This window comes from Melopsittacus undulatus, chromosome 2 (genome assembly GCF_012275295.1).
Source record: "Melopsittacus undulatus isolate bMelUnd1 chromosome 2, bMelUnd1.mat.Z, whole genome shotgun sequence".
Lineage (NCBI taxonomy): Eukaryota > Metazoa > Chordata > Aves > Psittaciformes > Psittaculidae > Melopsittacus > Melopsittacus undulatus.
The window spans coordinates 59,867,898-59,895,333 of NC_047528.1; the positions used below are offsets into that span (position 1 = coordinate 59,867,898).

The window sequence follows — 27,436 nt, forward strand, 5'->3', positions numbered from 1 at the left end:
GCAGGATCATCTAGGTTACCTAAACTGGAGACACAGCAAGAAACTCACAAGCTCAGAGCTGTCCCTGCAATGATCATGATCACCACTGAGAGTTTTAACTGTTACCAGACCATTAGGTGAAGTTCCCTCCCTTTCTAACAGCCACTTGTGGTGCATCAAGCAGCATGGGCACCCCACACAGGCTTTCTAATGGAAACAATGTACAGATAATTGTGGGTTTTAACACATAGGAGTTATTACCCACTCTATGAAGAAATGACACTTACTTAATGGAAAATACATTGTGGTATTTGGATGAAATAAGCTATTGCAAGTATTAAAAGAAAGAAAATTTTAAAAAAGAGTTTTCTGCATGATTTGAAAGTTTGCTTTCATTCCTAATCTGTGTAAGAAGCATTGTCATTAAAGACACTGGATTGATTAAATGTCACAATTTGACTAAAGTAAAATAGCTCATAAAATATTATGAAATATGAATATTCCATTAATTCTTTGAAAATGGAATGGCTAGGCAGAGAAGAATCCTAAAAACCAACTGAAAGAATTTCCACTTTCAGCTTTGCAATCTATGTATTTTGACATTATCACTTCATGTTCATTATTAGGTTCTTCTATGCTTTTTGCAATAAACTAGTTTCCTAAAGGCTGATGAAACACTATTATTTTAATATGTAATTGTTCATGCAAACAAACAGGTAAGAATGTAGTTTTGACTTACCCAGAATTACTAATTTTGTGAGAAATTTGTTCTGTTTCACAGCTTTTAATCCCTTTTCTGTTTCAGTGGTCACGCCTTGAAAGTGAAATATAAGTACCCAGGCCTATGTTACAGAAGTGTTAGGTCTGTAAATAGGAGCGTGAAAACGGGAGATGCTGCAAAACTAACATAAATTATTTGTAGTAACAAAGATGAAGAATATTGGGGTTTAGACCAACATTTTAGAGTTTGAACGGCAACATTAGGTTGACCACACTGCACTTAGTGAGCATTGAATTACACATTTTGCAATCCAACCAGTAATAAAAAATGAACATATATAAGGCATCTAAATTAAAGGTGACCTGTAAAGAATCAGTCCTACGTCCTTTCTCTCAGCATTTATGTGATCTCAAAAAACATACTTATTTTTTTCCCACTGTGTAAGAAATTCAGTTACTCTTTAGTTTAGATTTTATGGTATCCAAAGAACTACTGAATTGTGACAACACATAAAGGAGCAAAAATTGCCTAGTTTTGGCCATGAGCTAGGAGATAAAGGTCAGCTTATGTGATCATTGCTACAGAAAGGGATGGACTTCCACAACAATAAAATGGTTTTGATCTTGCTTTTTGTTAAAATTCACTTTTTGTAAATATTTAACTTTATAAAATTAATAAGTTCCAACTAATTTTGGAGAAAGTATTTAGCTTTAAGTCAGATTTTTATCTAGTGTACAGAGTAACATATGAGTTATCTAAGACTACCTATAGGATTCTTGCAAACTTGAGGGAGTCCTTTGGTATGAATGGCATGAAAACACAACAGTCGAGGAAAACAAAGGCCTTCAAAGGTGTTATTTCAGCTATCTTGAAAAGCCGGCATAGGTTCCTACTTATCTGTGTACATTCTTGCTGACTTCTTATCCCTTCACCTACATTTCTACTGTTTGTAGCCTTATTAGGGCTTCAGTTACTGAAAAAAGAGATTCCTTCTACTGCTTCTGCTGCCCTTTCCAAAGGAGAAGCTTCCACCTGTTCCGTGCCAAGACAAAACGCAGCAGCTCACTGCTGTCATGTACCATGAATGCTGCTCTTCCTCAGCAGCCAGGACGCAGAGGAAGAGAAACGGAGCGAGCGAAGGATTTTTTTGCCTTTATCAGTTCAGCCCCGCCGCCTGCAATCGGTAACACTAATTTAAAAGCATTTGCGGTCTCACAAGGGACACCTCGCACCCTGGCGAACCACCACAGCAGAGCTACAGTGCCCTCGCTCCGGGCACCGGCTGGAGGTCGCCCTCCGTCCCGACGCTGTCAGGGGCCGCCAGCCAACACGGTCGCCCCAGAGGGCCCCGGAAGGGCGCGGCGGCTGCTCCCTCCTCACCTTCCCCCTTGCTTGCTTCCTTCCTTCCTTTCCCTCGCAAGAAGCGGCCTCCTCAATTCTACCACCCCGCGTCCCGCTTCGCGACCCGCGCGGGGGGATGGGGGTGGTGCGAAGTCGGGCAGGAGGTTTTAAAGTGCTTTTCTCCTCCCGGCAGGTTTGATGTGCCCCCCATCCCCGCTCGCCCTCAATCTAGCCACGAGCAGGCTGTAGCCGTTACCCACCGTTAACGGCCGCGGGCACGACACCGAGCACCAGCCGTTTGTGGGAAAGGAAGGCGGAGGGGGGGGGGGAAGGAGGAGGTGTTGCCGCCGCGCATGCCTGTGTTCTCCCCCCCATGACGCGAGCTGACTGGGGCCGCCCGACGAGGAGATCAAAGCCGGAGCTGCGCGAACCGGGCCAAGGCTCGGGGTCGGGCTGGGTACCGGGAGCGCGCGCGCGCTTGCGTGCGTGAGGGGGAGCGGCGTGGGGGCGGCCCCTGTGCCCTGCCCCGCCCGTCGGTTAAAGTGCCTGGGCGCCGGGACAGCCCTTGTCGGGAGCCGGGCGGCGTGGTGGCGGTGTATTTTATCTGCTTCCCTTCAGCCAAAGTGCTGCTTGTGGTGCCGGTGCTGGGCATGAGGGGCCGCGGAGTGCCGCGCCGCAGTGGCGGCGGCGGCAGCGAGCACATGGCATAGCCGAGGTCGGCGGCGAGCGCCGGGCCGGTGTAACGGCGGTCTGGCGGGGCGAACATTGCTCTCTGCATGTGGAAAGTGAGGCGAGCCAGGGAGCCCGGCGGAACCGGAGAGCACCCGTCGGCGCAGTCCTGAGTGCCCGGACAGCGGTGGCGGCGCCAGCCCGCCATGGATTGCAGCCTTCTCCGGACCCTCGTGAGCCGATACGTGAGTATCAACGGCTGGGCCCGTTCCGGAGGGGCCCTGGAACCACCCCTGAGGAAGCCCTCGCCGGGGCTTCCACTCAAAGTGCAGTCCGTGCTCTCGGCGCAGGAGCGAGCCCCGCCGTCCACTGAAGCGGAGGGTGGCGGTGAGGCTGCGAACGACGGTGGTTAGTGCGGGTCTCGGCAGGGTGGCTGCACCGCGGGGTGGCCTCGTGCTCGCAGGAAGGGCTCGGATAGGAGTTCGTGGGTCCCATGAATCGCACGGCGGCCAGGGCAGCCTCAGGGTTGCTACTCGTGATTTCCCCTGTAAAGGGGGGTCGCAGCAGTTGTTAAATGGGCTCCCTGCAGCCCTCTCCCCGGGTAGTTGGTTGCAGGGCTGTTCCTCGCTGAAACCAGAACGGTTGACCTGAGTTCAAAGCACTGTCGCTTACAATGTGCTGAGACACGCAGTTATCAAGGTAGTTAAAACCTTAAGGTTTCTTTCTTCTTCCTCTTTGTTATATTGTTTCAGTCAAGCTGCGTATTGTGAAATTGTACAGTTGAAATACACTTGATGAGTGCTCAGAATAGTCTCAAGGTTTTGGGGATTCAAACACACTAAATTCGTGTACTTTGGGGAAAGAGCCAGTTGATCTTGCTTGTTGGTCAGCATGTTTTCGCCCACCCATACGTCTGAAGGAGCGAATTAGTAGCGCATTGGAGTGAATCCAAGTGTAGGTTGAGGTGCGTCAGGAGTGTGAATCTGGTTTTATTGAGCCCCTAACAAATGTTCAGGATAATGGTTTTAGTAGATTGGTGGAATACCAGTAAGCGTGGTCTTATACAGTATGAACGTCATGGACTACCCGTACCAGGGAACTACATCCAAAGGCAGAAAACTGGGGGAGAATTTAAACCAAACCCAGCAAAACATAGGGAGAGATGATTGGGATTTACAACTATAAATACAGCTTTTCCTCTCATGCAGAAAGTACAGTAAGTGAGGAAACTTCTGTGCTCTGACCAAACAAAAGTAAATACACTTTTATGCTTGTCAAGGACTGTATCAGTGTGATACAGGCTAAAGCTTTTCTTCAAGTATGAATGAAGAAAACTAAAATCGGAGTTTTTCCGACTCCGTTTACATTATGTGGGATGTGGAGAGAATGGGGAAGCTGTTTACTGAAAGCAACTATGGATCTTTGTAAAGTGGCCCTGAGGGAAGGAGGGGAATACTTGAAATACAATGAAGTATTATAAGAGAAGCTATAGTGTCTGGGGATATGCGAAGCCTAGGTGAATTGTGCCGAGGTCTCTTTGGAAACAGGCAGGATCAGTTTGGGTGTTGTGTTTGTTCAGCGCTGCTCTGTGAGGTTCAGTTTAAGACTTGTGTGTGTGTGTGTGCATGCACATCTGGAGGCACTACAAATAACTCATTGTGCACAGAGCATACTGTGGTCTCTGAATCTCTTCTGCATAGCACTGTTGCAGAAGTCTTACAAAGTAGGCTTACGCATCAGATATGAAAGAAGAGGGCTGAGATTAGCCACAGTAATTCTTTTAAAGGATGATGTACATGAGAAGACAGTATGTTGAAAATAAGGTACTTGAACTTTTAACTTGTGGACTATCACCACCTTCCTGCACGGCTGATGAGAGTAATTCAGCAGTCTAAAAGCTAAATGAAACATTATCATATCCCATGTGAGAAAGTATTCTTGTTTCCGAGATCAGACTACTTTATGTGTGCCTAGCTGTTCTTTGTGTATTTTCACCTGTTGCTTCTTTTGCACTCCTGTCAGTTTAATTTTGAACCCTCTCTTCCAAGGAAAGATCATTTTGTAAAAGCTACAGTTAAGTGTGTTTATCATTTCAGTAAGGCATTGATACCTGTGTATTTTGTGTTTTCTTTTTGTGTGTGTGTTGGTGGTTGTTTGTTTGGGTTTTTTTGTTTGTTTGTTTTAAATCTCCATGGTTCTACTGTTTTTTGTGCAACTACCGCAGTGAAAATTAAAATTAATAGTTTGAATGCTGGACCTGAAACTGATTGTTGTACATGAGTAGTAGGTGCATATGTGAGCCATATCACTCTGCAGTTGCTCATCCAAGCTTTATGCATACTAGCCAGGCCGCACAGGTGTAGATGTGCTTGCCTCTTTCCAAGCTGCTTTTCAAAACGGGAGACAAAGCAGAGCTACTTCTGCAGGAGAGTCAGAGAGAATAGGTACATCTTGTTCTTATTTCAAAGTAAGCTCAAGCTTGAGTTTAATTAAAACCTGCATAGAAACTATTAATTGATCGAGGTCCTAGAAGTACAAATTTTTGTGCTGCAAGTCCTTACCAGAGCAGATTTGCCTTGATTACCCTGAGAACCCTGGCTGATTCAGGGTGAAGATGTTGAGGCAACTGGTAGCTTTGTGGTATGATCTTGGGATAACAAACAGTTGCTATGTGATGTACTAATGGAGACTTCAAAGAGGATGGTTTCTAAGAGTTCTTCATTATTTCTTTTCTCTCCCCATACTATATGTTGTAAGACATAAGGGCATAGGTTACACACCATGGTTCTTGTCCTGACTATGAAGGTTCCCCCATTCCCTTTTCTCATACTGTTTTTGCAGTTACTGTCTTGAAGCCATGCAAAATAGTGTGCATCTCCAATGAGCTATGGAATCATAATGATGAGTGGGTGCTGTCAGTTCAAGTTGAAGCCAGTTTCCTTGTTAGCATTTTCACATGTTTGTCTGCTGTTTTAACTGCATTGATTATTGCCTTTATATCTTCTAGGCATTCAGTGGCATGGGTTGAACAAGATACATGTTCAGCAAGCTAGTCATACTGTAGTTCAAATCTCTTCACCAAGAGATGCTGTAGCCTCTTAAAATGACAGATACAGTGATGTCCTTCTGTTACTAAATTTCAAAATTGACATTTTCTTTCTCTGCCTCTTTATATCCATCCTGCAATATATTTTTTTTCTTCAGCTTTTATTTCTTCTTAACATTAATGCAGCCACACAGTATCTATAGGACTGTTGGTGAAGAGTTACTTTCTATACAAGTTGTTTGTTTCACTGCTGTGCAGCTGACATAAAGTTCAATGTAGTTTTCAAGGTATCCTGATCTGCTGGAATACAGCAACATAACATTTCTTGTGTCTGCGATTATTTTGTATACTTTGCTGTGTCAAACTCTGACCTACAGCAGAGGTATCTGTAAGTAACAAAATAGAAACAACTTTATATAGAGCATTTCTGCTGTGTGGAGCTGCAGAATTTGAATAAGCTGTCTAAAATAAGATAAATTGAGAACTTTTTTTTTTTTCCCTCTTTTAATTTACCCTTTCCAAATAGTGGAAATAATGGCTATGTAGGGGTAGTATGAAAATTACCTTGGGGGGTTATGCTGTTCATCCCATACTCTATAAAAATATAACCTGTTTCTGGATGTTGCTTTTGCATTAGACACCATGTTTCTCTGTCTTCTTGGATTGTTTGTGCATTCCCCAGAGGATGCGTGCTACCCGGGGAGGGCAGACTCACAGCCTGAGAATATGGAATGAGTGTGTACTGTCCTGTAAGTGTCATGCAGAGCCTGCTGTATGCTCAGTAATGAGAGGAACTTATATTAAGCAGTATGCTACTTAGGGGGAAAAACAAGCATACAATGATAGTTAAAACATGATTAGCTTTTGTTTTATACTTAGATTGTTTGGGACACTGGATGTCATTAAGCAGTGTGTTCTGTCCATATAACTGCAGTTGCATTAGTTTTCTTTGGCAACTGGTTTCTTGCTGATCTTGGGACTTCTTCCTCTAAAATCAAGAGATGGCTAACAATCTTAAAACGAGTCTCTGACATTTTATCTTTCACAAAATGAACAGATATTTTCCTCAATAAAACATGTGCATGTCTTTTCTATATTCACAATAGCTGTTAGTGGGTGAATGCGGATCTGGATATTCCTGAATATTGCAGATTTTAATATATATGGGCAATTTGGAAAAATGTCCCTCTTTGGCATATGTTTGTTTGGACATATAATGGTTGCTAAACATCTTGCAGCCCATGGTGACAGTCTGTTCTCTGTTTTATAAGACAGCTGGCCCTCATCAGTAAATGCTCCTGCCCAGGTTGATGGCTTTGGGTTGTAGAATAAATAGTCTACTGGGTCAGAGGTCTGTATCACTGAACAGTTTTGTCTGTATAACATGGTATATTTAGAGATTCTGCCACTGTATCGCTTCTCTTTCAGGTTCTCCTGTTACTTTGGGATTATAAATCTGGATGTTAAGTATTTGTTGCCTGTGTAAAAAATCTCTGAGCGTGTGTAGTAGCAGATAAGATTTACTTCCAGAAGAAAGTGATTTATTATAGCTCTGGTCTCTGGGAAGCTGCTGGCCTATAGTTCTGTAGATGTTTAGTAAAAAAAAAAAAAAAAAAAAAAAAAGACATTCTCTTTATCTCTTTTTGGGAGGTTGGTATAAATAAGTTTGCAAATGGATGCTTTATTTTCCACTTCTATAGAAGTAGGCTAACTTTAATCATGGTTTGAGAGGGTGATTGAGTAACCTAAACAGGAAGTTATGTTAGGGGTTTTTAGCAAGCCTGTGGCTTTTGGTCATTGATTTAGACAATTTTGTTTGGTTTATTGACAGTATAATTCTAAAACTGTTTTCTAATTAGATTTTCTAAGTGTTTTACATGTATATGTAGTCCTAGTAGACAAAATTAATATTGAGCTTCAGGGATTTTTCCATTTAACTAGCTTTGGTACAGCAAAGGTTGATAACTGCTTTGACCTGAAAGCTGGCGAGATTGTAAACCTCAGTGCTCTGTAACTTTGTGTCTAAAAGGACAGTCTATTTATCAGGTGTTTCAGATGACCTACTGTTTTTAATCTGAGTTCAGTTAGTATATATGGGGGTACCCTTGCATTCCAGTTCTTTTGCTCGTAATTATTCAGCTTTCTCTGCATGCTCGCAGGCCGGTATCAAACTAGTGCTGCATAGGTGTTTCTTAGGGTGCCTGTTAACATAAACACTGTTTTCTTTGCAGCTGTCACCTACAGTAGGTCAAAGAGGTTGCTTGTTTGTTTTCTTTTCATTCCAGGGGTATAATTTGATGGGCTTTTTTAAATGACATATAAATGTGTTCATATATGGGCTCTTGGTCTGCAAACTACTGAGCATACAAAAGGTGTGCTCAGTAGGAGCTACCTGTGTATTCACAGGTCAGCAATTGGTAACTTGCATTTCATAAGTGTTTGTGTCTATCTGTGGCATGTAATGCATTTTTGTTATCTCTTGTGCAAGTCAATGTGTCACAATGTTTTCTTGAAACCTGAGATGCTTCCCATCTCACATCTCTGCTTCAGTGTGGGTACCAGTTCTTGGTGTGGAAGCTGTGACAGTGTTTAACAGCATGAGTAAGTTCTGAATTCCTGTTTTTCCAAGCACCGTTGCTTTGTTATTCTCCCAGTTGCTTTTTTTTTTTTTTTTTTTTTTTTTGGTGGGGGAAGGGAAGAGTCTGTATGAAGTGTTGCCTGCATACTTCTTAGCTTTACTTACCTGAGAAGTTAATTCTGCTGAACATTGATTGTGGCTGACAGGATCTGGCACTTCAGCAAATCTGCCTCTTGCTTACTGGTAGTGACTCTTGTGTACTGGTTTTGTAACAAACTCTTAAATGCTTCAGTGTAATCTGAGGCTCAAAAAAAAACCCCTAAACACTGTCTATTCCCCTATCAGTTATTGCTGAGGGGCAGTATATGTAGGCTTTTTTTTTTTTTTGGCCTTCCCCTACCGAATTAATTGGCTAATTTACACAAGAAAATCATGATTTTCCATTTTCTTTTGAGAATAAACAAATGAAAATAGGATATTGCATATGCAAAACAGCTCACTTACAGGAACCCAGAGTACATATTACAAGCTGGTTGCTATTGACTACAAAATATTGCTCATCTGCACTCATCAGATGATCTCTGGTAGTAGAAAACACTGCTTCTGGAGCATTTAAATTGTAGAAGTATTTCAGTGGCTTAAAATAGATCAAGAACTTTTAACCTTTCCATTTTTAGTATCAAAAATACTTGTCTCTTCTGAGATGAGAACTGGATAGTTGCTTTTGTCTGTTGATAGCACATTTTTTAATAAAAAAATATAAATATAGTTCTTCTTTTATGCCTTTTCTAAAGCACCACAGAGTATCAATACCAAAAGCAGAGAGTATTTTTAAATCCATTTTTTGGAATGGAAGAGGATGAGGTGAGCTGTAGCACATTTATACTTAACATCTCTGATCACTTTGCTTCTGTGTCATATGAGAGTAATTGAAACAAGCAGAAAGGTGGAATGAGATTTTCTAAAAAGTTTGCTTTTTAAACCCAGAACACTTAGAAAGCAATAACTGGGCTGACTAAATGTTCCATAAATATCATAGCTGGCTACTGTTTGTGCTATCAAGATGGCGACAATGCTGAGTGGCATCAAAAGGTGCATAGTCAGTAGGTCAAGAGAGGTGATTCTCCCCCGTTGTGCTCGTGAGACCCCATCTGCAGTACTGTGTCCAGCTTTGGGGTCCCCAACACAAAAGGGACATGAACCTGTTGCAGGGATTCCAGAGTAGGCCACAAAATTGCTGTGAGCACTGGAGCACCTCTTCTGTGGATACAGTCTGGAAGAGCTGAGCTTGTTCAGCCTGGAGAAGAGAAGGCTCTGGTGAGACCTTAAGAGCAGCTTCCAGTGCCTAAAGTGGCCTACAAGAAATATGGGGAGGGAGCAAATAGTGATAGGACAAGGGGGAATGGCTTTAATCTGAAAGAGAAGAGATTTAGAATCGATAGAAGGAGGAAGTTCTTTATTGTGAGGGTGTTGAGGCACAGGTTGCGCAGAGAAATTCTGGCAGCCCTATCCCTGGCAGTGTTCAAGGCCAGGCTGTGAGGGGCTTTGAGCAATCTGGTCTAGTTGAAGATATCCCTACCCATGGCAGGAGGTTGGAAATAGGTAGTCTCTCAGGTCCCTTCCAACCCAAGCCTAGAACTAAATTCTAGGATTCTATGAAAATAAACTTGTGTAATCTCCCTCGGTTTAAGTGTGACTAGAAAACAATTGTCTTTTGAGGAGCTGCAACCTGACCATGAGATACCCCCTCCATGTTATATGCAGGTGTGGCAGGAAAGGAAACCAGGAGGAACTGTGCCATAGAAAATACTGAGCAGATGTTTTAGCACCTGTTATGCAGCTGGGCTCAACTTTACTGTCTGGGGGGTGTTTGGGTATTTTTGTTTTTAACAAAACAGCCTGCCTCTCCTCATGTAAGTCTTCTAGTTAGATTATATTTTTCCAAAGTAATGCTGCTTACTTTTCTGTTTTACCATTATACAGGGTAATGTATTTCTATTTATTACCTATTTATATAATTTATATACGTATTTTTCTATTTATAAAATTATCAAGGGATATTTCAGTTGAAGCTCCTCTTGAGCTATGAAGCAGAATGACACTGGAATGCTATTATCTTCTCTGCTATAATTGCCATGGCAACAATTGCAGGTAGACAAGGCTAACTAAGGATGATTTTTCGATATCATGTAGACACCAGCTGGGGTGGGTTTTTTTGTTTGGGTTGTCAATCCTCCCTTCCACCCCCACCCATAATAATGACTGAGAAGCCTGTGACAGAAACACACTCCAAGTCATTGTGAAAAAATGGGGTTTCTTTATTATTTAACTTTGCTTTTAATTTTGTGAGTGTTTATGATACTGTATTAAAAATACACTCTTTCTAGGAAGAAACTGTCAGCCTGGCCTGTGTTGTTCTGGGAGACTGGTGATACGAGTCAGTGGCTGGGGAGTTTGCAGCATCACAGAAGAACACAGGCTGATAATGCACCTAAATCATTATGAATCTGGATGTTAATTTCTCTGTGTATTCATCTTTCTTTAGGACAGGCATGAGAGTATTACCCAACTCTTACACAGAGAGAAGTAGTATGGGTAGATTAATGTTTTCAGGTAATAAAATTACAGTCACAAGAAGGAAACTAGGTGTGGGCATAAGCCTATAATGACTGTTTTATGGTTGTTTTTATCTTTACTTAAGTGTCCCATGCTGCTTCTCCTCCTGCTACTTCCAATTATCCCTTTATTCCTGCATCTGCATACATGCATGCATCCATGTGTGGATGTGTACACATGTACTTACTTAAATTGGCATTTGGCAATGTCAACAATTATGTGAAGAACTACCAGGGATTCAGATGTGTACTAGTATTAAAAAAAAAAAAAATCCCCAACCACAATGAGCAAGCAAAACCAACAAATAAACGGGCTTTATACCAGGTCTTCTGTCTGATTACTGAGGCATGCTCTGAAATTGTATTCTGGGATGCTTGTTCTTGTTTGTGTTATGGTAGTTATTACAAGCAGGAAAGCTTAACAGTTTGGAGATTTTGTCGAGACACTTTTCCATTTATTCTGCTGTTGCCTGTAGACTAATTTCCCTTTTTGAAATAGGAGACTGGTTAAGTTGTTTCCTTCATTAATTGTTAAACTCATCTAGATATGGGGCAGAATGTAGAGGGGGAAGAGCACTTCTTTTTTCTTTTTCCTTTTTTTTTTTTTTTCTGGTGACACTGAGTAATCGGTTTGCTTCAGTTAAAAGAGGATTTCATCTAACCTATTTTACATAGAGGATTAAGGACAATTAGGCTCTTCCTCTACTTTGCCACTAAAAGAATGTTGTGAAATCCTCTGAAAAGCATATCTGACGTGCCAGTGAAGTTCTGCACAATTCATGTTAATAATCAAAATAGTCGCATGCAGAAAAAGAAATTTTATGCGTGAAGTACTTGTCTTGAGAGAATTGTGGGGATGAGATGGGGAGAGGGAAGGAATCGAATTGTTTACCCAGCATTGTCTCTAATGCTTCTAATTTATATTGTGAAGTAGATGTTTGGATGAACTGAATTACATTAGCAACTTGCAGTTCATGCCTAGCATTTTATGTAGCCCTTCACATCTTTTCAGAGTACTATTAATGAGTTGTTTGCACAAATGATTATAATGGAGTACAAACACCAGTATCCAGTGTCTGTGCTTGTACAACTATTATATACCACTCAGAATGAATATGTGGCCTCTCGAGGTGAACCTGAATCATTAGTGGCATTTGATAGTTAACAGTAAACTGCTATAAACCTGAAGAAGTGTGATTGAGAAAAAGCTGAACTCTATTTATTTCATCATATTCATGAGGTGACTTTGTGTTCAACTATAATTTCTTGGACTGACATAAATGGTGTTTCCTGAATGACTGGAATGTTTGACTCTGAGGTCCCAAAGCTGACTTAAAGGAGAACTGTGGTCTTCTGTTAAAATACATCTAGCATCTTTGCCCATGACTTTGGCTTGATGTTATGCTTTTATGTGACTTCTGTCTTCAGATGTTTTAATCTTGGTGATACTTAGGCTGTCATTATGACTTCAGCTGTGTATGCAGGCCCAATGTAACAGAAATGGCATACCAATCACTGGATGCGTTTTGGGTAGAGTATAACAAATGTGGAAGAAATAATGTTCAGAAAATTTGCTGTCCTGCTCAGTCTGTGAGATTATTTCCTTCTCCTCCAGCTCCCCCTCCTCCCCCCCATATCTGCACCCCCTGAAAGCTCTTAAAAACCAGGTTGCCATTAATCTTACAATAAAATGTGCCTGTGTAGAAATAGACTCTTTCATTATGTGAAATATGATCTGTATGAGAGAAGATACTGCAAAAGTAGTCTGAAAACGGTTTGTTGACCAAGTCATAACTAAAAGAATAATTAACTTCTATGCTGATGTTAGCAGAAATATCATGCAAATAAGTTCAGGCAGGACATTTGTTTTGATCAAAAAGACTCCTTATACTATAAGCAGATTTGGATTAATTAATGTTAGTACTTTTCTTTAATGCTGAGCAATTTTTCTGTAAGTATGGCATGTACTGAAATGCTATTTTATAGAATAGCTGCAACTCTTCTAGTAAATTATATGCAGTTTCCTTTTCTTCAATTCATCAGTGGAATTACATTCACAGTAAGTGTGATCTTAAAGAGTTATCTTAAATCACATTCTAGTCTCCTGATCACCAGTACAAAGTTTAGAAAGCTTAATTGACAAAAGCCTTCTGTTCATCCAGGCTTAAAAAAAAAAAAAGAATTGCTCAGGGAACATCAAGTATTGCAAACATTGTTAAGTTAGTTCAAAATCTAGTAGACAGATTTTTAAAGTGTCTTGCACATCTAATTTTTAAGAATACTTAATAGTTTTATCCTTTTGTACCAGATTTTTCAAATCATAACTAAAACAAGAGCAGTTCTAGGGGTTCTGAACAAATACATGTTTGATTTTGACTTTAAGCTCTTTGAATGTATATTCTCTGCCCAATAAATACATAGCCTCTTATATACATAGCTAGTCTTTAATATAAAGTGAGTAGGATAGGGGCAGGTGGGTTAAAGCTGAGGTGAGATTTTGTTCAGTAGCAGTTATTGAGCACAACTACAAAATTCTTTCATCTTCTAAGATTGAAAAACCCCAACAAAACCAAACCAGAACTAACCTGCAGGGTTCTATGAATGCCATAGTACTGTTAATCTCTTAAACAGTGTTAACTGAGTGCTTACTATTTACAGTTGTCAGGTGACCAGATGGCCTAATTTGCAGGCAGTACTGGTGTATTGGCACTGGGAGGTGAGAAATTAAGAGAAAACACAAAAAATGCTGTCCTCAGCCCTGAACTGTGTAGTCACTTTAAGATGATTCATGAATATGTTGGCTTTTTAATGTTGTAAGTTTATCTAACATAAGGAAGTTAAGCTTCCCTACCTGATGGCATTAATGGCATAAGAAACAATAGGAAAGCTACATGTGCTTTTGGGAAGCAGTGTACAGTGAACACAGGCAGATTGATTAAAAGGATGATCCTGGATTGTGGTTGTACATTTCCTGTCTCTTTTAGCCCAGGAGGTCTCAAATTTTAAGGATTTTTTTTTTCTTGAAGGTTCTGAAACCCCTGAACAAACTTTCAAATTTGAAGGCTCCTAAGACTGTAGCTTTGTCTTCTTTCTTTCTTTCTCCCTCTGTGTCCAGTCAGACCACTTAATGCTGCTGATAATGACTTTCTTGCTGCAGAATAGCCGCTGCTTGGTTATGTGGCTTTTAGCTGATCTTTGAAGAGTATTATGATGAGGAGAAAAAGTGCCACTGCACTTTTTGCTGTGAAATACATAGCTATATCTTGGAGGTGTACAGGGGAAAAGCAGAAACATGATCTGTGAAGTGCCCAGACAAAAGCATAGGGAGCTTCCTGCCTGGTGCTGGCTGGTTAGATCAGCACAGGAGGTTAAAAGCATGTTTGTGGTGCCGCTGGTGGCTGCGGGCAGCCACATCTTGGGGCTTCTTCCTTAAAACTGATTAAAGGCTTGATCTGAACTCCTCTTGAGTTTCTTGTAGTATGTAGAAAAGACAAAAGTAGTAATGTTAAGCAGGCTGATGCAGTAGCATATAGCTCTTGTAATCTTGTACGAGCTTGTCAGAAGAAACTCTGGCAGCAGAGACAAACTTGCTCTTTCTTTTTTCTTTCTGGATGGTCTTCTGGATTTTTGATAGGGATGCCTGTTTTACTTTGAGTGACAAACCATTGGGCAATGAGTGTGTGTGGATGCATTCCTAAAAACGTAACTGTTGCTCTTGGTTTAAAGCGGAAATGAGTGAAGTAGTAGCAACTTTCACTGTGAGGGAAAGAGTGCTGCCAAATGCCAGGGTTTTAGATAGTGCTTCTAACTGGGATGCAGGTGACATCCCAAAGTGACTGATGTGTCAGGGCTGATTTGACAAGTTGCTGAAATCCATGGAACACTGGCTTGTTCTGTGGTTAGCATCTGACATCAGAAAAGGAGTAACTGGGAAAGGAGTGGGAGTTCATATAAATGTTAAGAAGCTTTGTGAGTTATAGAATGGGGAGAGGGATTTGGGGGGCTACAAACTGGAGGGAATGTTACTTAAAAACAAACAAACCAGGCACAGAACTCCAGTCTTTCTTCTCTAAACTGGCCTTGTCATGTGCACTTCAGCAGCACTCTTATGTCATGTGGCTCGACTTTCCTGAAGTCGTAAGTGCAGTCAAAGCATAATGACTTGGGGGGGGGGGGGGGGGGGGAAATCAGCCATTATACACTTAGCATTTCCTCCCATATGTATATTAGAACATATTTTATTGAAATAAAGATGCTAGCCAGAACAGGAATCCTTTAAGATTGTGAAAGCCTATACTACTTTTAACGCTTTCACGGACAACTGTGGGAGACTGGTAAAGTAAGGTTTCTTTGGTGTACTGTCAAGGTCAGTGTCAAATGATAAAAATCAAGGGTTTCTGTGCATGAAGACAAGGTGTACATGATCTGTTTCACTAAGGATTATTTGGAATTAATTAATTCTGAAAATAATTGTTTAAACTTGGTATTTATAAAATGGACAACAAAAACATTTGTTTAATGTGAGACGAGTCAAAAAATGCTTCATGCTTTTTAACTCTTTCCATAAAAAGTGACAAGATGATCTGAGGAGAGGTCTTTTAGCCTGCAGTATTCTGATTCTAAAACAACAGCTGTTGAAATTGCTGAATGTTAATTTAAAGAAGAAAATACTCTCTTGGCTTTTTTGCAGCCATCTTGATTTTCAGCTGTGAACAGATGGTTATAAGACACTCTAGTTTAAAACAAGTTCTGTGGATAGAGCTGCATAACATCTTAAAGTGATGACCTGCAGATTCCACAGGTTGTTATTCTGAACAGTAATTATACTGCTTGGTGGGTTCATTAGTTCATGCTTTAAGATTACCATAATAGAGGTTCACAACAACTTCCCTGTGTTCATCTGCTGAGTAAAAGCTATTGTTGGCATATCTGAGGTTTTAATAGCTGTAGATCTGACCAGGTTAAAGTATTTCTCCTGGTTCCTGTTCCAGTTATAGGTTGACTACATCAATTTTTCTTTATCCAGTTATTGTTATTGCTTCCTACTGGCTTTAATAGTTCATGTGGCTGTTCTGAAACTGTTTTCCATGAAAAATGGATTTATCTCAAACTACGAAGTGATTTGTTGAACTGTTTCATGTTCCTTATTTCAGATATTCATAATATCTGCAGAAGCCTTAACCTTTATGAGAGGATGGTAGTGAGTAGCTACGCGGTGAGGGAGCTGTGGATGTGGAGCTCTTCTGCAGCCTGAAGAGGCTACACACCTACAGCTTAATTTGGAAGCTACTGATGCATGAGTGTGACCTGAGAGGCTGGAAAGAAAAGCTACTAAGCTTTAAATAGTAACAAATAGTGTGAAAACATTTGTGCCCTTGAGACTTAAGCTGTCTGGTCTCAGGTTTCATGACAAGATAGTTGTGTCACCATGGACTACTGACTGTGGGGGCATGTGCTCTGAGATGTAATTCTGGAGATGCATTTAGGTTTTGAAACTACATGTGTGTTCGGTTTGGAGAGTGTGGCAGTGGTAGAAAGAAGGTAGAAAATAGCATCAACTCATCTAGATGTCTGTATAAACAGACTTACTTATGCCGTTACAATTTTAAAAAAGGCAACACTTTGATAATGAGAATTTGCTGTAAGCTGTTCTTGAAAGACTTTACTGGGTTAAGAGTTGATGAATTCTGGAGGGGTTCTCAGGTGTTGAGTAAAAGGTGTGTTTGGAAGTAAACCCCCTAGATATCAGTGTACCTGCCTTATGATTTCTTTAAATAATTTTAGCATGTTAACACAGTGGGTTTCTGTCTCTGTTTTAAAATACTAAAGAGAGAAGGAAAGTGAAAGAATATTTCATAGGAGAGAGGGAGTCCTTGCCTGAAAGAGAAACTTGAGCACTTGATATCACATGCTTGAAGTCATGTGTGGTAATGTGTCTTGTGGTTTCTGAGCTTGTGGCTGAGGGAGAACAAACTGTACTTACCTGTTCTCCAGTTATGTGGTCAATTGAAGCTTGCTGGAACTTTTATTTAGAACTTGACCACTAAGTTGGCAAATTAGGCCAGCTTTCCTGCTTCTGATTGCAGTTTGCCCTTTCAAAAAAAAAAGGGGGGGGGGGGCAAAGTGAATCAATCGGCTTAAGTGGTTTAAATTATGGGATGCACTCTTAAAATGTACAGTTTGAAAGAGAGTTTTGAAGATTTGAAAAACTACTCAAGGAGGAAGATCTTTCTTCATGTGTTTGAAGAAGACTTCTGAAGGACTCCTTCCACACTGGCATCAGCCTTCCGTCCATTTACATGAGCTGTCGCTCTTTGCTAAAAATGTTTGTTTTCTTTAGCAGATGTATTAAAACATCTGTTCTCACCTTGCAGTTTATGGCTGAGCAGATTGTTTGCACCAGCCTTTAAAACACTGGATACATTCCTGAAAAGTCTTTAATTCTGAGCCTGGGCTCCATCTATCATCAGTGCCAGAAAGTATACAACCCTTGCTCTGGATGGTATCTAGCCATCTGGATGGCTTTCTAAAGCACTGCTTATCCAGCTTTCCTTCCTCTGCAGGTGGTTCAAGATGGTCTGTTATTCTGTGTACTATCTCAGAATATACTGGGGTTTAAGCCCAGATGCAAATTGTTCCAGCACCTCAGTTTTGCCTTAGTGCTGGGTCAGCTAATCTTACTATGGTTCCTGTCTCTTCTGAAAAGCCATTGTTACAGGCCTTTTTCTGCTCAGATTCCCCTGTTCCTTGTTCCACAGTTATCCTCCTTGAGCCTGTGTTCTTACACCAGTAGGGTTTCTCTGCAGTTCTTTGCCTTAGCTTGTCTATCCTTTTACATGCATGCCTTTTGAGAAGTTACAGAAGTTACATCATGAACTCCAAATGAGTTTTCCTGGCCGGAGAAATTCCTTCCCTTCTTCCTTCCCATAGTCTGAGATGGGTCATCTGATCCCCAGCTGACCAAATCAGCTGTTGCTGTGCAATGGACCTTTGCAGAAGGGATAAACTGACTCACTTCCTTTGAAGATCCAACTTTGGTATCTGGAAAACTACAGCCAACAAAATGTGCTTTTGTTATCTCCCTCAAACTGAGGGTTATCTCCCTCAACTGTATAATTGAAAGGATTATGCCATACAAGGTTACTAAATATAGTTTTGCATGACTCTCATACTACAAACACAGTGATGGCCATCTCTAGCAGTGATGAGAGTACCTTCTCTTTGTGAACATCAGTGCCAAAGCTTTATTTTAGTGCTTTCTCAAGTGATTAGTACAGAAAACAATGCAGTTGTCTTGGCAGGCTGTGCTAGGCAGAAGTGCAGTTCCTAATTTAGTAGGTATCTGTCTGCATTTGAAAGTGGCAGTTCAGACTGGCAGCAAAAGAGGATTGAAAGCTGATAATGAGCAGGGTAGCGATTAGCTTATGGTAGCTCAGGGCTACTCCATTCTTCACAGTGGGGAAATGGTAGTGTGTTCACTCTCTGCTCTCGGAGAAACAGATTGCAGTATCGTCAGTGTTGCAGCCTGGTTGCTTGTTCTAGGAAGGAGGTTAGAAAATAAAGGCATCTTTTGAAATAGGTGCCTTGCTGTCCTGAGACTTAAGGCCTTGGAAGTTTGGGCTGGCCCACCAGCTATAAGACAAGCTTCATACCTGGGAGAATCACCTGAAAATATTCCCAGCCAGCATTGTTTTACTCTTGTCCAGGTCTATTGTGGAAGATTTTTATCTAAATAATGATCTGATGCCCAGGCTGGGAAGTTTTTGTGAGGGCAGTGGTTGCTACTGCTTCACTTCAAATAAAACTTAACTGGAAGCTTATCACACGCATATGATTTGCAGGAGGTTGTGATACCTAATACTGTCTTTTAATGGTTTTGTTGAGAGAGCCAAGTGGCTGCAGGAAGCATGTTCCTTCAGCATCTTACTGGACACTTGCTAGGGAAAATTGTTGTGTGTTTTGAGTCCTGCCAGAAATCACCAGTTGTGGTGGTTATTGCTGCAGTGCAAGCTGTAGCTCTGTTGACTGGGATAGGCAGTTGTACTTTTAAATCTGAAGGTTGCAATGTGATTGATAAATTTCATTGTTGTGCTCTGTGTGTGTTGCTTTGAGATATGGTTATGTGATGACTACTATATGACTACTGCCAGGACAACTTTTACAGAGTAAAAACTCGGTAAAACATTGGATTTAACATAAGATTGGAACTCTCATTTACTGACAGGGGCTGGGATACTGAAGAATAGCATGTTATTTTAAGGCCCTTGCATTCTGTGTCATCTTACAGGTTGTCTTGTGAATGTTACACTTCCAGTTAAATTTGTTACATTTGCTGATCTGAAGGTAGAAATGTTGCTGACAGAGGGCACAGATACACTTCTTATTGCATACATAAACTTGGTAAACATTTGTGATCTTTTTATGCTTGTAACATACACTGATGGAAAGCTATATGGAGATAGAAGTTGATTGTCTTTTTGCTTCACTAAAGATGCTTTTACTTATTTTTTTTTCAGGTAGTGGCAAATGTCAATTTCATGGAAAACTTGACGCATGTTGACCTTGAAGCAAAGGGTTAAGCTCTCTTGTGCAACTGCTTTTTGTTCTGGAAAGAATCAGCAGTGAAAGTCAGGCTGTCAGCTTTATTTGCATTTCCCAGATATTGTCTGCTTGCCAGCATCTTTTTAATGTTTTAAATGTAGCTTTTGTATTTTGCTAATGCATAACGTTTGAATGCAGTGTTTTCTTGTGATGATGCCAGAACAGCCATATAGTAAATATTTAATAAGAGTGGTAAGGATTTCTTGTTCTCAGTGGTCTAAAGTCCTGATGTAAAGGAAATGATATTGCCATTCTAAATTATTTATGAAGTACTGCACATAAAGACATTGGGTATGTTTGGTTTATGATACATAGGAGTAATGTTCTCAGTTTAGTTAAGACATAAATGGTGGAGGTGGTTTTTAAGCATGATAAAAATCCAAGTAATCCCATTTCTATGGCATATAGGTTTTCATCCAAGATGGTCACTGTAGTGCAAGTTGGAGGTTGGAAATTCTCCTGTTGCTTCATACTTTAGCCGACTCAATTTTAAGAGAGCTTGACTTGTCTGGAAAGCAAGAATTGTTTTCTCGAAACTTTTAACAATGGAACTGTCACACTTTCAAGCTTGTGGTAGATGTGGCTAGCAGCTGTCATGGAACATGAATTTTCCTTATCTTTTACTAGTCTTTAAAGATGACAATGCTTATAGCTTCAGCTTCAGTGTAAGGGGAAAGCTTATGAAGCAAGTGTGGCTGATGCTTTGAACATGTAACTGAATGTGTAAAAAGTACTTTTTCTTCTCATATGCAAAAGTATTCATTGTTTGAGACTAGGGAAGAAGTGAACAGAAATAGTGAGGGGTAAAAGGTAAGGGAGATCAAAGCTGTTACAGAAGGAAAAAAACCAAAACCAATCCAAACCAGTGTGGGTACCCCTCTGTACTGAGATATAAAGCTTGAAGCACAAGTCCTTGGGTGCTTAATCAGTTGAGACACCCTGTACCTGGTCCCTCTCCCCTTCCTCACTATTAATTACTGCTCCATTTTTGTTGCTTGGAATGAAGAGTGATAAAGCTGAGGAGAAATGTGAAGACTTCAGAAGAAGAAGGCAGGAGCTTGCTACTCACAGCAAGGACCAGCCATTTGAGGAGTTAGTTCTTAGCAGACAGCTATCATTTGCAGTGTTGGGTGTGGTGTCCCTCCAGGGACCATGCCTCTCTTTAAGGATAATAAATTTCTGTTTCAAAACTTCAGTCTGTGCTAGTGATGGGAGACACATACTGAGATAGCCTTTACCCAGCTCACTAAAAAAGAGAACGAGCAAGCTTGCCTGGCAAACAAATAAAGGCTGTGTCTAAGAGGAATAATCCTTTAAGTAAAAAGCTCAAGCATTCTCTTTCGTGCCTCAACTCTGCAGTTTACTTTCAATGTTAGGATTGACTTTTTCTGTACTGGTATTAATTTTGTCTCTTACTTATTCTCCTAATAAGTATATAAGATGCTCTTTTATAAGTTTGAGGGTATCTGGAGTTGGGAGCACATTATTATCTTGAAAAATACATGAATGTGTCAAAAAACATGAATGATCCAAATTCACTTTTTTGCACATGAATTAAGATGGATGCAAAGTACATCCATGAAAGTTAAGTTCCATAAAAATGAAAATCTTACTTTATATTGCATCTAAGTGGGATTGCAGTACTGTATTTTCCTTTAAAATAATGCCCTTCTCAAGCCATTACAGTGTGTGTGTATATCTGGCTGTCTGCTTTCCAGTTCTGTAAAAGTGAGCTTTCAAAACAGTAGTTTAAGGCACAGACTTATTGCCCTTCAAGTAATACCATGTCTAAAAATGCTGAGTTACTGTTCTATGATCCTGTTATATTTCTATTTTGGATAAGACAGTTAAAGTCCTTGCCATCAAGATTTGTGATTTGTTTTGTGAGTTTGTTTTGTTTGGGTTTTTTATGCATTTTACACTATAGCCTGGTCTTAATAAATACACATGAATATTATGAAATATGTTACAACAAAATTAAAAAAGCTTTAATGTTTTCTTAAAAAAAAAGTCATCAGGTTTGGCTTAAATCTACAATGGTTTGCTTCAGAATGTGGTGATGGGGTGTATTTAAGTAGTGGACATTATTAGATGCAAGAAATACGATGAAATCAAACTCACCTTATTTAATGGTTCTAATCCTTCAACAGAAGCATCACAAAAGCAACTTTTATTAGTGTGCAGTCTGCCAACTCCTCACATCTCTTGGTGGACTGAAATAGAGCCTGCTAGTTAAATTTCTGGGTTGTGCATGCTGTATCCTTAATGAGACGCACAATAGCAGATGTGCATATGCTACTATTGCTATACCTGGGAAAAGTTACAGAACTTATTTTTTTTCTGTTCTGAAGCATCCCATGAAATAAACTTGACAATTTGTTTTATGCTGTCTCTTTGTGGGCAAATAAAAATACAACCATGTACTGTGGGTGTATGTATGTCTATACACACACATACATATATAAAATGATTTTTGTGAAAACAAATTGCATGCTTTAGATATGAGGATATAAATGTTCAGAGGAGGAAATTAAATGTAGCCAGAAGAGATGCATCTGCATTCCGTGTCACAGTAGTCATCCTCTGAGTAGCCCTTCTTATCTCCTATATTTGAATGCTGCACAAGTTCTTGTGCTTCTGAAATAATTCCTTCTGCCAAATTTAAATAAAGTGTTTGGTTTGGTTTTGTGTAGGTTTTTTTTAATACTGTCTCCCATGTCTACTTCAGAAAAAGCAAATGGCTTAACAAAACAAACAGCCAATTTCTGACTTGTGTCTGGGTGAATCCACACTTGGATTTTCCTGCCTCTGTGTCTGAGCTTTTGAGAAACTCGTTTCTTTCTTGGGTTTCTTGCTGAAGGGCCTTTTATAAGCCCATGTTTGTAGTTCTCTGCTGTCCCTCTCTGAATGCATTTTGAGACCTCCTACCAGAAATTCTTTTAGCTTGCTGTGCTATTAGTTTTTTCTTTTGTAGGAAGAACTGCAGTTTGATGTGGAAGAGAAACAGGGAGAGAGTGAAACTTTTCAAAGTGATATAAAAAAACCTCAATTGTTTATTAGAGCATACCATGTTGTGGACTGGGACTTCACTTATGTGCTTCAAGTAATTAAAATGTTTGAAGAACTAGATGATCTTAAGGTCTTTTCCAACCCTAACTATTCTATGATTCTATGATTCTAAGAATTAAACACTTGTCAGTGTTGATCAGTTTAGGTGTAAACTTAAATTAAACTCAAGAGAATTCCTAGCCCCAGTTCCAAAGGTTAGTTGTTACGATAATTGCTGAAGGATCCTATTCCCTGCATGAAGATAACTTTTTCTGTTATCTAGGAATCTGGAAGGTGTTTGGTGTCAAGAAGTATGAGAGACTAAGGGTATTTTTTTTTCTGATTGTTTCTGTATAAGTCCCTGAAGGCTTCTATTGCAGAACAATTTGTTTGAAAGATGCCTCCCTGATGAATACACTGTAAAGTGTGTTTTGTTCTCTTGATTAGCAATATTACTGTGTACCACAGTGCTAACATTGCTCATCTACCACTTTAGAGATAACGATAAAAGCCTAATCAGTAGAAGCAACTGCTCACATAATGACACTTTCCTACAGTACCATATTTATAACATTGATGACCTAGAGTAATGTGACTCTTAGTCTGGTATTTCTGCAGTAGAGGTGGAAATAAATGGAGAAGGAAGAAAGTGTTCCTGTGTAAAGAACAAGAAAATGTTTTTCTAAAATCAATTTAAGATTTCCTCCTCTTTGTGTTCTCTGAATCTGGTGGTATTGCATACTATCATGCCAGTTATCAAAAGACAGTTCACTCAAGTATGGTTAAGTAAATTGTTTGAACTTAGAATGAAGTTTTATTTTCTTGTCAGTTACTGCTCTGTATTCATATTACATTCTTCAAAAAGCTGTGTTTTAATCTTAGAGGTTAAAGCCCTCACAATGTATTCTGATGCTGCATATAGATGTTACCCTACTTCTGTATACTAAAAGAGAAAAAAAAATCCCTTTTTACTGTAGAGTTATTTCAGGATGTGCCTCTAATGTAATCTCTACTCCTTTTGTGTGCATGTTGGAAGCTTTTATGTTGTAATGCATCCTGTATGTGGCTGTTATGCATTGTGGATAACTTCATTCTCTCTATTACTGGCACAGCTTTCTAATGTCTTTATGGAATGGCCTTCCCTTTCAGTGTTCTCCAGCAGTGATACTGTCTGTGAAGCATCCTTCCTTCTAACTATTATTATACATTGTCTGAGTCCACTTCAAGGGAAAAGCATAGCTCTCATTTCTCTGGTCATCAGGTCTGTTACTGAGAAAGTGGAGTTTAACAATTGATAGTTGCCCAGTGGCAAATGAACATTTGTTCATTGAAATTTTTGGTTTTGTGACTGAATTGTTATTGAATTCTTTTTGTTCTAGGCTAAGACAAGCCTAAGCCACCAAAAATGAAAGAAGGGCACTCAGTGGATCTGACATGCAGTTTAGATTTCTCAGGAACAAGTTTTTATTGGTTTAAGTCCTTAAGACTTAAATGGCAAATTTAAAGACTGAGGTATTGCATCAGGTCATCTGAACATCTTAAAGCTGAAAGTGGCATACAAGTGATAGTTTTACATTTCTAAGAAAACCTGTTGAGTAGGATGACTGAAGAACAAAATGTTAGCAATTATGAAGCAAGTATTTTTGTTACAAAACAACCTTTGGTTTGGTATTCTGTATTTATTGGTTTATGGAGTGAATTTCAAAGGTAGCTGTTCATATGCCTGTTTTTCATGAGGATGAGCCATCTTACATGAAATTGCTATTAGCGGAATTAAATCTTTTTAGGAACAGATACCACTGTTTCTAACACTCCCCATGGTTTCCCCCAGTATAGCACAATATGTAATGTATTTAATATGTTCAAGAATTCTTGTAATTTTGACCTTGGGAGATCAGTTAGGTCAGTACTGGGCATGCTTGAAGATTTAACCAAGGACTTAAGTGGTAGTGAATTGCTGTCTCTGCTTCCAGAGCTGGGTGAACTGAACAAATTCATTTCACATACTGGTGAATGCTGAGTTGGGGCCAGGATATGAACTATTTGGCCAGGGTCCTGCAACCTAGTGATAACAGTGAAAACTAGAATTCATCCAGTGAATGCTCTCAGCAGAGTGGGCTTCCTGGTAAAACTCGTTGACTAAAATGAAAGTTTTAATCTTTTCAGCACCATCTGACAGCAGGTGGTCTGTCCATTGACAGGACTGGCAGATGTGGCCCAGTGTGCTGCAGGGTGGGTAAAGCAGTGAAAGCACTGTGGAGTGACTTGCCTGCTATTGCCTTCTACTTATGTGATTTCCATTTAACTATTCGCCAGGCATTAGCACTGAGAAGTCTGTACTTTGAAGACAAGTTAAAGTGCACATCTGCCCGATACCTAAATTTAATACTCTTAATTGCTTATTGCAGTTGTATCAATGTATCAAAACTACTAAACCGTTCTGATCTTGCACCTTCCTGGAGCTTTCAGGTTAAGTGAACAAAGTCTTCGCTTATGTGATAAGAGCTTGTCTGCACACTCAAGAGTAGTGGGGAGAGACAATGGCAGTTGGAGGTACCCGACTAGCATTGGAGGCCTGTCTTGGGAGGTATTAGCCCCTTTGAGGCCCATATCCAGAAGCTGGTGGAAGAACACAGGGGTAAAATATGGGTAAGGAGAACCTGGAGGAAAGCAAAATTCTGTCTGGGGCTGCCAGATGAGATTGTCAGCCATGTTGTCCAGAAGTGAAGCCACCCAACACTGAGCATATTTTGGACTGAGGTGGGGAGAAGAACGTTTCAGAATGGCACAGGACTTGCTATGGGATATTTAAGGGACAAACCAAAGGTGGAGAAGAGGGGGATCTGTGTCATTTGGGGAGGAACACTTGTGGGGAAAATAGTGGGAGAGGGGATAAAAAAAAAGGTTAGTTGCATGTAAATAGGGTGTTTGTGTGTATGCTTGTCTGTCCATACCCTCTACCTGCTCTGTGAATCCTGTCCTGGTTAAGTTGCTTTCTCTTTTCCTGGGTATGTGTGATGGGTGTTTGAGCACAGTGACTTGAATGGGATCATGGGTGGAAAGATCTGTGGTACCAGCAACTGTAGATGCTGTAATGAGAAGATGTAAATGCCAGTAACTGGAGTGGGTGCACCAGTGTGAACCCTAGCAAAGATAAAGCCTGAAAGCCAAGCATGTGTGTAACTAATAGTGATACCATGGGAGCAGCTTTAAATGACATACTGTAGAGATTATTCAGTGTTGCTGTAAATGCACTTATTTTACTAGGCTTTTCCTGTCACTTTGCCTTTTTATATTTTTGTTCATGTCAATGATTAGCATGTTATTACAACAGCAGATAAAAGTAGGTTATGTTGACTAAAGGGCAGGAAGAGATGTGCTAGCAAGATGTACACTTAGGACCTTAGACATCTTCTTGACTTGTCTGTTTAAACTCTACTCAGTTATCTGCAGTGTGATGATACCTGTTATGGTTGGCAGTATGGTAATGCACAAGGTATGTCATTTTAACAGGTGTTGAGAGTTTAGTCTGAGCAGCTCAGCTGTAGCTTTGTGCAGAAAAATAAGATGTAAAAAGCGATGCTTATATGGAAAATAACTCAATTTCCACTTCTTGCAAATAAAGTGATTTATTCAAATAAATAAATTAAAGCTATTTCAGTCTGGTTTTAGCTGTGTTTTTATTTGGGGGAGTGGGCATGTCTTTGGGTTTATGTGTTTCCTTGAGATTTCCCTGATGGGTGATCACTTGAGGTTCATCTGATTTGTTATGATTTTTAATGTCTGTAATAGAGGAGCCTGTGGTGTATGGGAGATGGCCCTCTGCTTCCCATCTGTTGCAGTCACCATGCAGAGTTGGTAAGCAGACTCAGACTTTACTCAGCTGTTGGGTAGAGGAATTTGGACTTCACCTTTTTTCTTTTAACTGTTCATGATTTCACGGGCTCAGGCTGGGGCATGCTGAGGTGTCACCATCAGTGCTTACGAAGGTGTTTTGATTTTTTTTTTTTTTTTCCCATAGGAGGAGGAAAGACAGTGCTCTGAGGGAAACAGAAACTGGCAGGATTGAGCAGTGTGACAAGGACAGTGAAACTCTTCTAATTTTGCAGTTGAGGATTCCGTTTGATTGCTTCCTAAACATTTTGGTACTGAAATATATTTTCTAATCACAATAGAAAGTTGAAACAGAACAAGAATGAGAAATTGTGACTAGAAAATATTTAGCAGCATATATATTGGTGGTAGTTTGCTAGTCATGATAGCTCTTAAAACAACAAAACCGAGAAGCCTCCAAACTCTTGGAAAAACATAACCATGCTTAAAAAGCTAGACCAAGATTCTCATTCTCTGTCCTTCTAGAAGCAATGACTATATAATGTGACAAAAAATGAGCATACTGTAATCTAATATGTCATTATTAGTGTAATAAGAAAGCTATTCCATGCTCTACTTGCTTTCATGCTATTAATAAAAGGCTGCCACACTACATTACTTTGTTTCTGAGCTGTGACTTAAATTTTTCACCCTTCAAGCAGGCCAGATTCAGTGATCTGATGCCCACTACAATATTTCATATATGGAGTCAGATGAAGTGACAGAGTAGCTGCAGGTTATAAAACATTCCAAGACGATGCAACAAAAGGCATCATGAGACTTTGACAGCTAGTGAATTACGTCAGAAATGCTTAACAGAATTGAAAGGTTTCAATGTAGTTCAGTTTGATGTGATAATAAATGTAATGGAAGTATTTTGTTGTATACTAGCATTTTGTAATGAAGCATGCATCTAAATATGTAGAAGCTATGTTCTACTTGGAGAGCATCTGAGCTGAAATTAG

General features: G+C 40.0%; 1 protein-coding gene across 1 annotated transcript in view; it reads left to right on the forward strand.

Moving 5' to 3' along the window:
* The first annotated feature begins 2,631 nt into the window (after nt 1–2,631).
* ATP11A (ATPase phospholipid transporting 11A) overlaps nt 2,632–27,436 on the forward strand; it is a 117,548-nt gene continuing 92,743 nt past the window's right edge. Inside the window, exon 1 of the mRNA XM_031046127.2 lies at nt 2,632–2,955. Coding sequence (XP_030901987.1) covers nt 2,917–2,955 — 39 coding nt within the window. The 5' untranslated portion in view covers nt 2,632–2,916. The remainder of the gene's footprint in view (nt 2,956–27,436) is intronic.